Source organism: Erythranthe guttata, chromosome 10 (genome assembly GCF_056151865.1).
Source record: "Erythranthe guttata isolate IM_541 chromosome 10, IM_541, whole genome shotgun sequence".
NCBI classification, from domain to species: Eukaryota; Viridiplantae; Streptophyta; class Magnoliopsida; order Lamiales; family Phrymaceae; genus Erythranthe; species Erythranthe guttata.
Window position 1 is genome coordinate 9530489 of NC_142542.1, and position 13393 is coordinate 9543881.

Sequence of the window (13393 nt, forward strand, 5' to 3'; positions counted from 1 at the left end):
TACTTGCAATCTCAAAATTTCTAAACGCAAGACCTTACTTGATGCAAGACCAAAATATATATAAATAAATTTACTAAGAACAAGACTGAAATTACAAATATAACCAAAATATTGATTTTGATATTATTCATTCAAATTAGACCTGATTACTATTGCAAGACCAACAAAAAAAAAAAGAAAAAGAAAAAAAATGAGAGGGATGCTCTAGCGGAAGAAAAAAAGAATTGCTGTCGCCGAAGAACTGCCGCCGCCCAACCGCGCGTGCTTGAAAAGGAAGAGAAGAAGAAGAAGAAGAAGAAGAAGAAGAATAATAATAATAATAATAATAATAATAATAATAATAATAATAATAATAATAATAATAATAATAATAATAATAATAATAATAATAATAATAATAATAATAATATTAATAATACTAATACTAATAATAATAATAATACTAATAATAATAATACTAATAATAATACTAATAATAATAATAGTAATACTAATAGTAATAATAGTAATAGTAATAGTAATAGTAATAGTAATAGTAATAGTAATAATAATAATAATACTAATAATAATACTTATAATAATACTAATAATACTAATAATAATACTAATAATAATAATAATAATAATAATAGTAATAATAATAATAATAATAATAATAATACTACTAATAATAATAATAATAATAATAATAATAATAATAATAATAATAATAATAATAATAATAATAATAATAATAATAATAATAATAATAATAATAATAATAATAGTAATAATAAGGGTAAAGTTCAATTTACCTACCTGAACTATACTCAAGGTGTAAAATACCCCCCTAAACTCAAAATGAATCAAAACTAGGGCTGTGATTTTGGGATCGGGATTCGGGATCCCGTCCCGTCCCGATTAGAATTTTACTATTTGGGATTAAAACTTCGGGAATTCGGGATTACGGGATTCGGGATCGGGATTATGAACAAATACGGGATCGGGATTCGGGAATTGGTTCAATCCCGATCGGGATATTTTAATCCCGAATTAGGTAAAAAGAAAAAAAATAAATAATAAAAAACACACACACACACAATATATATATATATATATATATATATATATATATATATATATATATATATATATATATATATATATATATATATATATATATATATATATATATGTATATATTGTCAAGAGATGAGAAATACAATATGATATATCGTTTCAACTTATTTTTAAAATTTTCAAATTTCATTTGTTCCAAGTTTTGTGGTAAAAATAAATAGTGCAATAATAATAGTATGTATATAATATATTCAAGTTAGTTTAATGTATAAAATAATACTAATGGAAAAAAAAAACAATATTTCTTAGTTTTTAGGCAAAATATGGGATTCCCGATCCCAATCCCGAATTCTCGAAATATTTAGGGATATCGATATTACCGGGATTTAATATTATAGGACGGGATTGAGATTTAAAATTTCTATCCCGAATCCCGAAATCCCAATCCCGAAAATCCCGAATTCCCGAAATCCCGTCCCGAACTCACCCCTAATCAAAACAACCCACATTTTATGTGGTCAACGTTAGAAAACTTAACACCGTTAGTTTTACATCAAAACCGTTAGTTTTGTTGGTGTTTTACGCTTTTGCCCTTAAAATTTCTTCTTCCTCCCTTCTCCTTCTTCTTCGTAATTTTTCTTTTTCTTTCTTTATTTCTCCCTTTTTATTTCTTCTGATTCAAAAACTGGATTAAAAAGCTGTTTGTATTCTTACACTTTATATATATAGATATTCTGTTCCTTTACTAGTTTACGCAATTGAATCACTACTTTTATCCACAAATCAACCACATGCGACTTGGGCTGTGGAATGAGGCGGCAGAGTCGATGGCGGAGATGTCGGTGGTGGTTAATCGGAATAGAAGCGTCGGCGACGCGGCGGAGTTTCTTCGGGTCAGTTTCATTGGGCCGCACAGGTGGAGTTTCCTCTTCTTCTTCGATTTTTTCTATGGAAATCGAATTTCTCTATATTAAATTCCGACGAAGTAGCTAGATTTCCAATAAGATGATGGCTTTTTTTTTTTTTTTTTCAAACATTCGGAGGAAGAGGTCTGCTGATGGTGAAGGTGTCCAGGAAAGATTTTTTTGGAGAAAATGCAATCAAGTCCCTAAACTTTAACATGAATTGCAGTCTGACCTTTATTTCTCCTTTTGCAGTTTATTCATAAACATTTATATTCAACAGAGGGGTAAACTTGTCCGACATATACAACAGCTGGAATAAAGATAATAACCCAAAAAAGTCAACATGCCACATCTGCAAAAGTGGACGGATATTTAATGGAGGGGCTGTGTTGATTCGTTTCAAAGTTTAGGGGGGTTTTCTATACGTTGGGAATAGTTCAGGTACGTAAATTGAAGTTTACCATAATAATAATAATAATAATAATAATAATAATAATAATAATAATAATAATAATATGTAATAATAATATGTAAAAAAAAAAAAAAATAGACACCAGCTCGCGAGTTGCTGAACAACTATATTTGGGCTCGAGCTCGAGCTCGAAAAACCCGAGCTCGAGTTCGAACCGGTTCGGCTCGTTTACCACCCCTAGGATGGTAACGATTGGAGCAAGTGAACCCGTGTCAATTGACTCAAGTTCGAATCGCCTTGCCAATGGTCACTAGGTGGAGCTTGTCACACATGGTTAGCCTAGTGTGATTTACGTATTTCATATAGTTTTCAAGCTGTTATACGACAACAGTGTAGATTTACTCAGTGCACCTATATAATTTGTTGCGGGTTCTTTCATTACAAAAACAAAAATAAAAAAATAGTAAAATATTATTATAATTTTGTTATTTGGGCTAAATGGTGAAATGCATGGAAGACCAAAAACACTAAATTTTCACAAAAACTAATTCCAAAATAGCGTGCTACTAACAGAAGATAAATTCATTTTTTCACCATAAAAATTGGAATTTGGTGAAAAAATAATAAAATCAGCGGAAGACTTTAATTTTAATAATCCTAGTCATTCTAACTACCTGGATTGTGGCCACGTCTCACTATCAATCAAATAAAAATAAAAAGAAAATATGGTAATTGGTTTTCCTCAATGTTATCAGAACCGGATCATACACAAAACCGGCTAGGCGTTTGGGTCATGGTTGGACCGGTTCAACCGGTTCGACCCGGGTTTTTTCATTTTTTCTATTTTTATTAATTTTAATATTTTAATTTATATATTGTATATATTGTTTTTATATATTTCTCTCTATTTACTTTTATTATTTATTTTTATATATAATCTATTCTCTTTTTTATTATCCCAATTCCCAACACCCTTTTTTTCTTTTATATTTTTTTATTCTTATTTTTCTTTTCATCTTCTCTCTCCTCTCTCTTCTCTTCACCTTCTCTCTCCCGTCACCTACCTATTCATCTTCATCACTTTCTCTCTCTTTATTCTTCACAAATATTTCTACTTTCTCTCTCCATTTTCTTTTCATTTATTTTTCTTCTTCTTCTTTCCGTCGAATTACGGCCACCCACCGCCTGGTCTGTGGAATTCCGGCTACCCACCGCCTGCTTCACTGAACTCTGGGCCACCCACCGCCTGCTCCACCTAGAACCGGTCATCCCTCGTGAATTTCACCCAAATCCCGCCGCCAATAGCCACCGACGAAGTGTATTAGATGAAAACCCGGGTCATTGACCGGTTTCCGGGTTAGCCGGTTTTCACCGGTCGAACCGGGTTTTTGTGATTTGACCCGGGTTCTTGATTTGGCCGGTTTTAGGCATCAGATCGGACCGCTTTTGTTGCGGGTCGCGGTCGGACCGGTCCGACCGGCCGGTCCGGTCCTAATAACATTGGTTTTCCTTGCATAGAATTACTTGGGATAATTAACAATGTATGGCAATTTTAAGATTCTAAAGGTTATGGACTCTTTTTATGGCATACTTTACACAATTTGATTTTGATAGATACTTAAATAAATTTTGTGCTTGGTCTTTAGGAAACAATCCCTCTCTCTCTCTTTCTACCGCCACCACTACTCCGCCGCTTCCCCTCCAAACACCATCCTCTACAGAACCGGCGGCAGCTCCCTCCTCCTCCGGCCATTCGATGGCGCCAAATAATTCTAATTCGCAAAAACACCCGCCTTTCGATCCTTTACACGGCGTCATCAAATTCTTCCAAGGGTTCGGCTCCCTCATCTTCAACAGCCACCGCAGCGGCGGCGGCGGCGGAGGAGAGAGAAACCACAAAGAAAACGCACCGTCCAATATTTTCTGCCCACCGGCGCTGGCGCTAGAAGACAAATCCCGACCATGGGATTCCCACGGCCTAGAGGCCGGCGTGGTGGTGCAGCTAAAAAGGCTGAGCGGGTACAAAAAGTACAAAGTCTCCAGAATAAATTTCCTCAACCCCCGCACACGCGCCGCCGCCACAGGCGCGGAGGAGTCCTTCTCCGACATGGTCAGCCTCCAGCCCGGCGGCGTCTACACAAAGCAAACCCTAATTCAAGAGCTGGAGTCCCTCTCATCCTCACCCTACTTCGACAAAATCGACTTCGACTTCAAAACGAACCCCGACGGCTCGGTCGACGTCAACATACCCTTCGAAGAGACGGTGTACCCGTCCAAATCGCGAATAAGGTGCGTCAGCATAGGGTTGATCCCTGACGAACAGCCCGTCGAGATCGACCCCAACATGACGGCGAAGGAACAAGTTGAGTTGATGAGGAGGGAGAACGAAAAGTATAAGAGGAGAATCAACGGCGGCAGAGAGTGCATCTTGCCGAAAGAAGTCGAGGGTGAGATTCGGGGGATGCTCATGCAGACAACATGTTTGAGAGCGAGCCTCTTACGAAGGGTACTGAATAAAATACAAAAGTGGTACCACGACAACGGGTACCATGGCGCGTTCGTCATAAATCATAATAATCTCGAAAACAATCACGGCGGAGATATTGTTGTAGAGATGGTTGAAGGGGATATAACTAAGCTTGGGATTGTGTTTCAACACAAGTTGGGGATTGTTTGTGAAGGAAATACCGATATTGCTCTTATCAAGAGAGTACTTCCTAAGGAGGTACAATTTTCAACTTTTTTTTTAGGGCTTGTAGTAGTTATAGACTTAGTAGTGTCATAGACATTCTACTCAAAGTCATGCTAGTATAGTGACGAGTCCAGGAATTGTTTATAGGGTGGGCTTAGCAGGGGTTTGGGGGCAGCGCCCTCGAGTAAAAAATGAATAGGAGGAGAAAAAATTTAAGAACTTTTTTACATATTTTGAATTTTAGGTGGAATAAATAATAAAAATCAGGTGAGCTAAATAATAATATAGGTATAATATAATAGAAAAAATAGTAATTGAGGGGGGCTTGAGTCTTCCAGCTAGCCATGGGTTAGATTCGCCATGTGCGCGTAAAAGCAACAAGTCCAAAAATTTGTTAGAGAGAGTGCTTAAATCTTAAATTTATAAGCGCGAATAAGTAGTGGTCCAAAAATAATTAGAATTTTAATTTGCATAAAGAAAAAAAGAAAAGAAATATTTTAGGATTTTTTTTTTGTTTTTGCATTAATTTGGATTTTCGGTAGTTTGAATAATATAAATAGATTGGGTAAACAAAATTATACATATAATATAATGGACAAAAAATTAATTGAGGTGGAGTTCATCCTTGCCAAATGGTGGGTGTGTGTAATATACTGTGCTTGTGTTGTTAAATAGTTACATATAATGTGTTGTTAATATAATTTACATATATTGATTGCGTTTTGCAGGTTGCGGTAGGCAATGTTTATAACAGAAGGGCGTTTGAGGAAGCTATGCAAAACCTTGGATCTCTCAATATTTTCTCTTCTATAAGTAGCGGTTATGGATCGGACGAGAAAAATAACGGAGGCATCTCTGCTCAATTCGCATTGCAAGAACTACAACAAAAGTGGTCCGATGTTAGTACGGAATGGAGTATTGTACCGGGCCGTAACAGCCGACCAACACTGGTAAAAAACAAAAAAAAAACAAAAAAAAATTGCTTCGTATTTGGATTAGTGAATTAGTTATATCGTATACACATCGTTTACCATTTACTATTTGTTGCTGATTAATTTCATTATTGATGCAATGAATGATCAGGCATCTATACAGCCCGGTGCAACTGTGTCGTTCGGCTATCGGAATATCAAAGGGCTAAATCGGTCATTACAAGGTGCAATCACCCTCGGCAACCTCTTCAGTCCTGAGGTGACTTTTCCCTCCAAATCTTCCAACTAAATTAAGATTGTTATTTTTGTTATACATTTTTTTTTAATTCAAATTTAATGTTAAAGGTTATGTATCAATTCTCCTAATGTTGAGTTTTATTTTGTGTTCGGTTAATTCAATAACTTTTCGGGCATGTTCAAAATTTGAGCATATGTAGAAATTTCTAGTAGAACGATACAATTAAAAGGCTCTAATAAGATTACGATAATCTTACACGATTCACTTGTATTGAAATTACTTCGATTTTGCTAATATTGTATTTTTTCATATGACAGGACGATATTAGTTATAACTTTGACTACACCCACCCATACTTAGACGGGATAGATGACCCAAGGAATCGAACTTTCAAGGCGGAGTGCTTCAATACTAAAAAAGTCAGCCCCGTTTTCACGGGCGGGCCAGGGGTTTCAAACAGCCCGATATGGGTATGTAGGGACGGGATTAAGGCCACCATCACTGAGGTAATCAAATCTTGTAACAACGTTTATATATAATGTAGTTAGTTCGTCAGATTTTGATCTTGACGAAAAAACGGGGCTGAAGTTTTTGTTTTTGTCGTTTAAAAAAAAAAGGATTATAGCAGGCAGAGCAAATTCAGCTATGGACTAGTGATGGAAGAGGTAAAAACACGAGACGAAGGAGGTGATATTGTGGGAAGGGGCAATACGGTGTCGTATAATGGAGAAGTTATAGCAAACGGACCTCCAACGACTTTGAGCGGAACGGGGGTTGATCGTATGGCCTTCTTACAAGCTAATCTAACACGAGACAATACTAGATTTCTCAACGGCGCATTAGTTGGCACGAGGGATATTTTTCAGGTTTCGTTTTCGTCTCCCTTTTTTTTTAATTTCGTGTTCGACCATTGATAATTAACTCTACATTATCAAATGCGCATCTGATTTTTTGTATAGTGCAAGATATCAAATGCTCGTAGCTGAGCCAAGACTTTAAGTTAAGTCCGCAGAGGCAGAATGCATTAAAACTTTTCTAAGAGCCCGATAATACTACCATACACGAAAAATTATAAAATAATAGGGATTTGAGAAATGTCTGTTATGAGCTTGGGGGCACTATAATTAAATAGAGTAAATTAAATTCTACTATGTCTAGTGATATTTTTTTTTGGTACCATACAAATTATTGTGTTTGAACTTTGAAATGTGCAGGTAGATCAAGGGCTCGGCATTGGTAGTAAGTTTGCATTTTTCAACCGTCACAAAATATCGACGACAAGATTCTTCCCGCTAATGAAAGTTGAGGAAGGCAAAGGCAAAGCGCCGCCGCCAGTTTTAGTCCTCCACGGCATGTACGGCGGTTGTGTCGGAGATCTTCCAAATCATGAAGTTTTCACCATCGGCGGACCAACTTCTGTAAGGGGATACAGCGTTGGAGAGATTGGGGCGTCAAGAAACAAACTCGAGGTACGAAATAATATATTGTAATAATATCCAATAAGTTATTGCAATTAGTACTCCTGTGTTATATCGAATTGCTAAAAAAACTACCATATGTGACAAAACCCCCCCATGACTCAATTGGTTTTAGCACACAACTCCCAAAATAGGTTCTAATTGCTAAAAAAAATTTAAATCGTAGGGGTTTTTTTTTGGCAATAAAATAACGTGGGATAGTTTTTCAGCGATTCGATATAATACAGTGGTACTAATTGCAATAAACTAATTTTTACTTATATTGCGCTATAAAATGTGTTTTGAATACAACTGATTGGTGGAGAATTAATTAATGTGGTGCAGTTAGCTGCTGAGATAAGAGTACCAGTTAAAGGAAGTGCATATGCTTATGCATTTGCAGAACACGGTAACGATTTGGGGAGCTCGGTATCAGTCGAAGGAAACCCTACAAAGTCGTACATGCGAAATGGCCACGGTTCATCGTACGGCGCTGGGGTCAAAATCGGCAATGTGAGAGCAGAGTATGCCGTTGATCACAATTCCAACAAAGGCGGCTTTTTCGTTCATTTTGGAGATAGATTTTGAGCCGTATAAATAATTCGTCCTTATTTATTTTACGCAAGTATTTTTATAGAATTATTTGTGGAGTAATAGAACAAAATTCAGTAAATAATTATACCTTTTTTTTCCTTTCTTAAAATAGCATAAATTAAAGTCTTTAAAAAAATTACATATTATAATGGGTAAATTCCACTTCCTTCTTGTACTTTGACTCGATATCACTTTACCTCTTACTCTGATTTGGCGGGTAAAATGGAGGGAAAGTGGACTAATTGGCAGATGTTAAATAGATTTGGGTAGAACTCATCTCCAAATTAAAAGCTCTCTCAAGGAGAGAGGATGCCCATTCCACATTATCGGCCGATTTAACCGGTTAAACGCCGGCTTTTTATTTAATGGTTAAACTGCCGATCGACATATAGGTAAACCTGAACCAAACCGGGTTAAGCATTTAAAACTCAGTGTTCGCTTATTACATATTATACACCCAAAAATTGGAGCCCGTGTGGAATGGAAAACCCCCGTATTTCTTATATCTCTATCTAATTTTGATAACTGACGATATGCAAATAAAATAGTTAATAAAGAGTATTCTTGTAAACAAATGAATGAGAAAACGAAGCCAAACAAGCAGAAACAAAATAAACTTTAGGACGAAGCAGGTAAAACTATGTTTTAAATTTTAATCAACAAAAAGAAAGACTTCAGATTGCCCCATTGCTCCATTTCAATGTAAAGCGGATACTCGATCCGATTTCTTGATGGTTTAGCAATTCTGACAGAGTTATCGAATGCCATCCTTCACGATTTTTCCCAATAATCTCCATGCTTACTTCTTCTAAATCTCTTTCCCAAAACTTCCTGCACTGATCACCTTGTTCTCCACTTTCTCTCTGCATTAGAAAATTCCACACACACTCGATAGCCATTGTCTCCGAGTTCATGAGGCCGGACAAACAGATTTTTCTTGGACGACAAATGCTAAACACACCGTTTAAAAGAGATGAATAGGAACACAAGTGGCAACTCAAACTCAATCTCTCCACCACAAAATATTTATCGCAACAATTTTCTTGTATCAGGTTAATGTTTTCTTGAATTATGTCGTCATTCATCTGATACTCACGACTGATAGAAATACGAAGAGAAACTTTTGATTGGCTTAATGAGTCGAGCAGTTCTTTTAGCTTGTGGAGCCACGAAGAGGGAACACCATTCGGATGCATAGTTAGGCCTATAACCGAGATCCACTCTTTCGAAGTAGTTGTTGCAAACGAGATCGATAGGATAAAATCTCCACTATATGCAAAATAGGTTATTTTCGGTGCATCGACAAATAGGTTGATTTCCTTGGACCGAAGGCGACCGACAATGATCAACCTTTCGAGGCTCGGAAATTTACACGACGACAAGTTGTCCCATGACAGTTCCACACCAGTTAGATGTAATTCACTCAGATTACAAAAATCAACTCCTCTTTCGAACCTAAGATTACCGTAAGTAACGTCGATGCTTTTAAGAGATGGGGGATTTATTTCGATGCTACAAAGTTCCTCTTCTGCCAAGGGCACCTTATAAGGTGAAAAAAAGAACTTGTTTAGATGAACAAGATTATTCGCCTCAATATTTCTTAACCCCTCGCATGCTCTGACGAACAAAGTTTCAACCGAAGGACAGCTTGCGATTATCATCCGAAAATTGTCGTCCTCAATGTAGACTTTTTGTAGACGAACTTCTTTCGGATGCTTAGAGAGTACCGTCCTTTGATAAGACTTTTGGTCCGACGTGAATTTTTCGACATGCAAATCTTGTAGCGGTTCGGCTACTTCGAAGACTACAGAGGGCAGATGAATAAGTCTCGAACTCTGTTCCGAACAAATAGAAAGACAAAACTTCACAATACCCATACTTTTTAGTGTTCGGATCCATTTTTCGAGGAGCAAAATCGATTTGCGATCCGAATCATCTAACGATATATAAAGCCCGAATTCCTCTACGCATAGCTTTTGGTCGCGATATCGTTGTAAACTATTGTTGATAAGGGATATAAATTCTTGTTTCTTTCCTTTGAAGTTGTTGTCTGAAAAATCGAGATTGGGGCGAGTACACCAAATATTACGCCATGATTTCGACAAGACGGAGGTACGAACAGACTCTTTTTGGGAGAGGAAATACAGTATTCAATACTTTGCAAGATTTCTTCTGGCAACTCGGATATCCGGTCTATCGAGTGTGAACTTGATTTGCTCCAAAATAACCAAGACGATGACGTAGGATCCTTGGAAGATATTTTGGATGATAGCTCGTCGGGGATTCCGCCGGAGGGGTACCTGCAACGCCGGGAGGGGTTTCCCGGCGTAGAAGCTCCGACGATCAAGTCAGTGTTTATCGAGAGATAATCGAGTGTGATATGTAAGAGAGAGCATAGGAGTGATAAGTTGAGAATAACTCCCTATTTATAGGTGATGATACTTGATGGGCAAGAAATAAGTAAACTTGCCATAACTCATCTTCTTGGGCCCGATATGATTTTGGGCCAAATACAAGTGAAAACTCAATTTACGGCCCAATAAATGATTAGGAAACCCCATGAGGACAATTTGGTCCGTATCAAGAAATCGAGCTTCTTGTTTTTAACTCGCAATGACCATATCCTAGCTCGAGTTTGATGCAGAGAATACGCAAGACAACTCCTTATGTTGTAATTATCTCATTATGGTGTGTAGTGGCACTCAGCTAATCCGTATTGGAAACCATTTACCAATTCCGAAATGATAAAAACAAGGATTCATACCCAACTCGGGAGGTGATTATGAGAGGTTTTTTCTTTCGTAACTTTATGCTCGAGATGGCGATCGAGGTTTATGTGACCAGTGCGAGGTAGGAGAGGACTACAAGCCTTAAAGAATTCCACTTCGAGATAAGAAAAAAGCTCAGCGGCAAACGGGATCGTTAATTACTCGCTTTTGTGTTCGAGATATAACTCTGGCCTTTTAAGAGTTTTAAGAAATATTTCTCGGAGTTTGAGATGCACGAGGCAAATTCGAGCTTCAAGAAGGGCGAACTCTGAAAAATTCAAATCACGGAGAATTTTTAACAACCATAAGCTGCTCAAGAAGACTGTCTCTGTAAATGTGGATTCCTCGACAAGACGTTTGTAGGTAATATATTAGTGCTCCAAGCAATAAACACGAGCCCCAAGAATCATTGTTTTAGAAATAAATCTAAACTTCGGGAAATTTGAACTGCAAGAGGTGACTTTTGAAAATATTCGAGCTAAAGAAATCCAATTTCGGGAAAATCACGTTGAGAATAGTCCAGTCGACCTGGCTCAATTAGAGCCATTATAAATAGATTTGCTCTTCTAGAAACTCGAGGGAAATAATTTATGAGCTCCAAGACCAGCGAATCTTTCGTGAGTCATGGTGAGCTTATATACAGATAGTCCGAGCTCTTGGAGAGGTTTGTCCCATCATTGAGCTCGCGCCTTTGAAATATTCATCTCGTGGTAAAGAAACTCTTCGATTCTTCTTACTTTCTACCAATCCCGTTGTAGATTTCGCGTTGACAAATATGGGCTGAAGTTGCTCTCGGGTTTGGAGGAGATGTAACTTGCATTTTTTCTGGGCATATATTGATACTCTACCACTCCTCCGAGTTATATCTTCGTTGGGTGACTTTTCAGTGTGCAACGGAATTTTTCTTTGGAACACCGTGCGAGTCGATTTCAATTGGCAATTTTGTGTTTGTTAGCTCCGAACTCAAGCGACACAAGACCCCGGAAAATTATTATTCCACACCTCTTTTCAGAAACTGTTGAACACCATCCTATGAAAACCAAATCATAGATCCAATTGTTTAGTGTCTTTATGTCGTGATTGAGTCGTCCCATCTCATCTCGTCTCGTACTGAACCGTATCGAACTCATGCAAGATCGAGCTCCAATATTAGCTTATCTCATATTTCCACAAGTATTATTGTGATGCCTCCCACCTGTAACGATTTTTCACGGGCCAAAACGACCTCTTCCCAAACATCTTTCTCGGAGATCAGCCTCACCGTCTCGATAATCGGAGAGAAGTCTCATTCAAGAATCATTTCGATTTCCTCTTGCCACCCAATTTGATGTTTAATATCATTCATCGTCGATAGTTGTGTTGTCGAATGCTAATATGTTGTCACTCTCATCTCTTAGCAAGAGATTGTACATTGTAATAGCTCGCCTCAGCTTCTCAAAGTCAAGCTCATTTTCGTATGATTTTCCTCGCGCTGTACCACACCAATGCACTGCCACCAGCGGCTAATCGAAATACGAAGTTAGAGGTTCGTAATCTGCATTCTCGGAGCTCGTCGAATAAAGGACGGCCTCGATAGCATCTCTTAATTTTGGGGATACAATATCCTGCCAAATAATCCCAGATCCCTTTAATGATTTCCTCGAAACTCGAGCTCAATTTGTAGCACCGGCGTGTTCTCTGAGACATCTTATCAAACAGCATGTTCGCAACATCATGCAATTGAACCTTTCTCCCCGATCTAACTTTCAACAAATCGGCATTTTCCAACAATTGTTTAAAATTTCTTTAGTTCGTATTCGAATTTTTCTTTCTTGTTCACATTTGTCTTTCGCTCAATTCGATTTTCTTTTGCCTCTGGGCGATATAAACTCCGAACAAAAACATGCCAGTTGCTTCAACCCAAAGTCAAGAGAACTAGGGTGGCACTGCCTCACAAGAATGCCCCTAGGACTAGGCTTCGTCAGAAAAGCTCGAACTTCCCTCGCTGAAAGAGTTTACGGACAACAGCTCTTGTCACTTGTGGTGCTCTCGTGGAGATTTTTACCAAATTGATTTCAGATCTGATTCCAAATTGACATCCCCTTTCTTTCGGGTGACAGCCTTAGACGGTCAGATCTGGAGAGGCGGAGCCTTCGGGTGGGGGCGCACTGGCCCGTACGAAAGAAAAAAATTGACCGAGCTCATTGCTCAATTGGCCGCTCTGGGCTTCGGCGAGGAGAAGAGAATCGGATTTCGAGGTGATGAGCCTGCGAAATTCAGCTCGGCAGGCGTTCGACAGGCGAGCATAGGTTTGGCGAGGGATGGCTCAGCAGATCCAGGTTTTGCGAGATTCGATC

The 13393-nt window shown here is 37.9% G+C and overlaps 1 protein-coding gene across 4 annotated transcripts; it reads left to right on the top strand.

Annotated features, from left to right (window-relative positions):
• Positions 1 to 1793: 1793 nt before the first annotated feature.
• LOC105966440 (protein TOC75-3, chloroplastic) lies at positions 1794 to 8398 on the top strand. 4 transcript variants are annotated; one of them, XM_012990989.2, is made up of 9 exons: positions 1794 to 1975; positions 2217 to 2405; positions 4023 to 5101; positions 5797 to 6018; positions 6152 to 6259; positions 6556 to 6744; positions 6856 to 7104; positions 7453 to 7707; positions 8041 to 8398. In XM_012990989.2, the coding sequence occupies exons 3-9, from the start codon at positions 4133 to 4135 to the stop codon at positions 8281 to 8283; spliced, it is 2235 nt and encodes a 744-aa protein (XP_012846443.2). In that variant the 5' UTR covers positions 1794 to 1975; positions 2217 to 2405; positions 4023 to 4132; the 3' UTR covers positions 8284 to 8398. The 4 variants fall into 4 exon arrangements, with proteins under 4 accessions (XP_012846443.2, XP_088679822.1, XP_012846442.2 ...); XM_088823696.1 differs by having other exon boundaries at positions 2245 to 2405; XM_012990990.2 differs by lacking the exons at positions 1794 to 1975; positions 2217 to 2405 and adding an exon at positions 3352 to 3917.
• The last annotated feature ends 4995 nt before the right edge of the window (positions 8399 to 13393 follow it).

What these genes read in the sequence shown, in the direction of transcription:
- LOC105966440 (XM_012990988.2), top strand. Translation starts at nt 3,959, where the DNA reads ATGGCATACTTTACACAATTTGATTTTGATAGATACTTAAATAAATTT. An exon ending in GCAACCTCTTCAGTCCTGAG is followed by an intron (nt 6,260 to 6,555) that starts GTGACTTTTCCC and finishes TTCATATGACAG; the next exon opens with GACGATATTAGTTATAACTT. An exon ending in CGTCAAGAAACAAACTCGAG is followed by an intron (nt 7,708 to 8,040) that starts GTACGAAATAAT and finishes AATGTGGTGCAG; the next exon opens with TTAGCTGCTGAGATAAGAGT.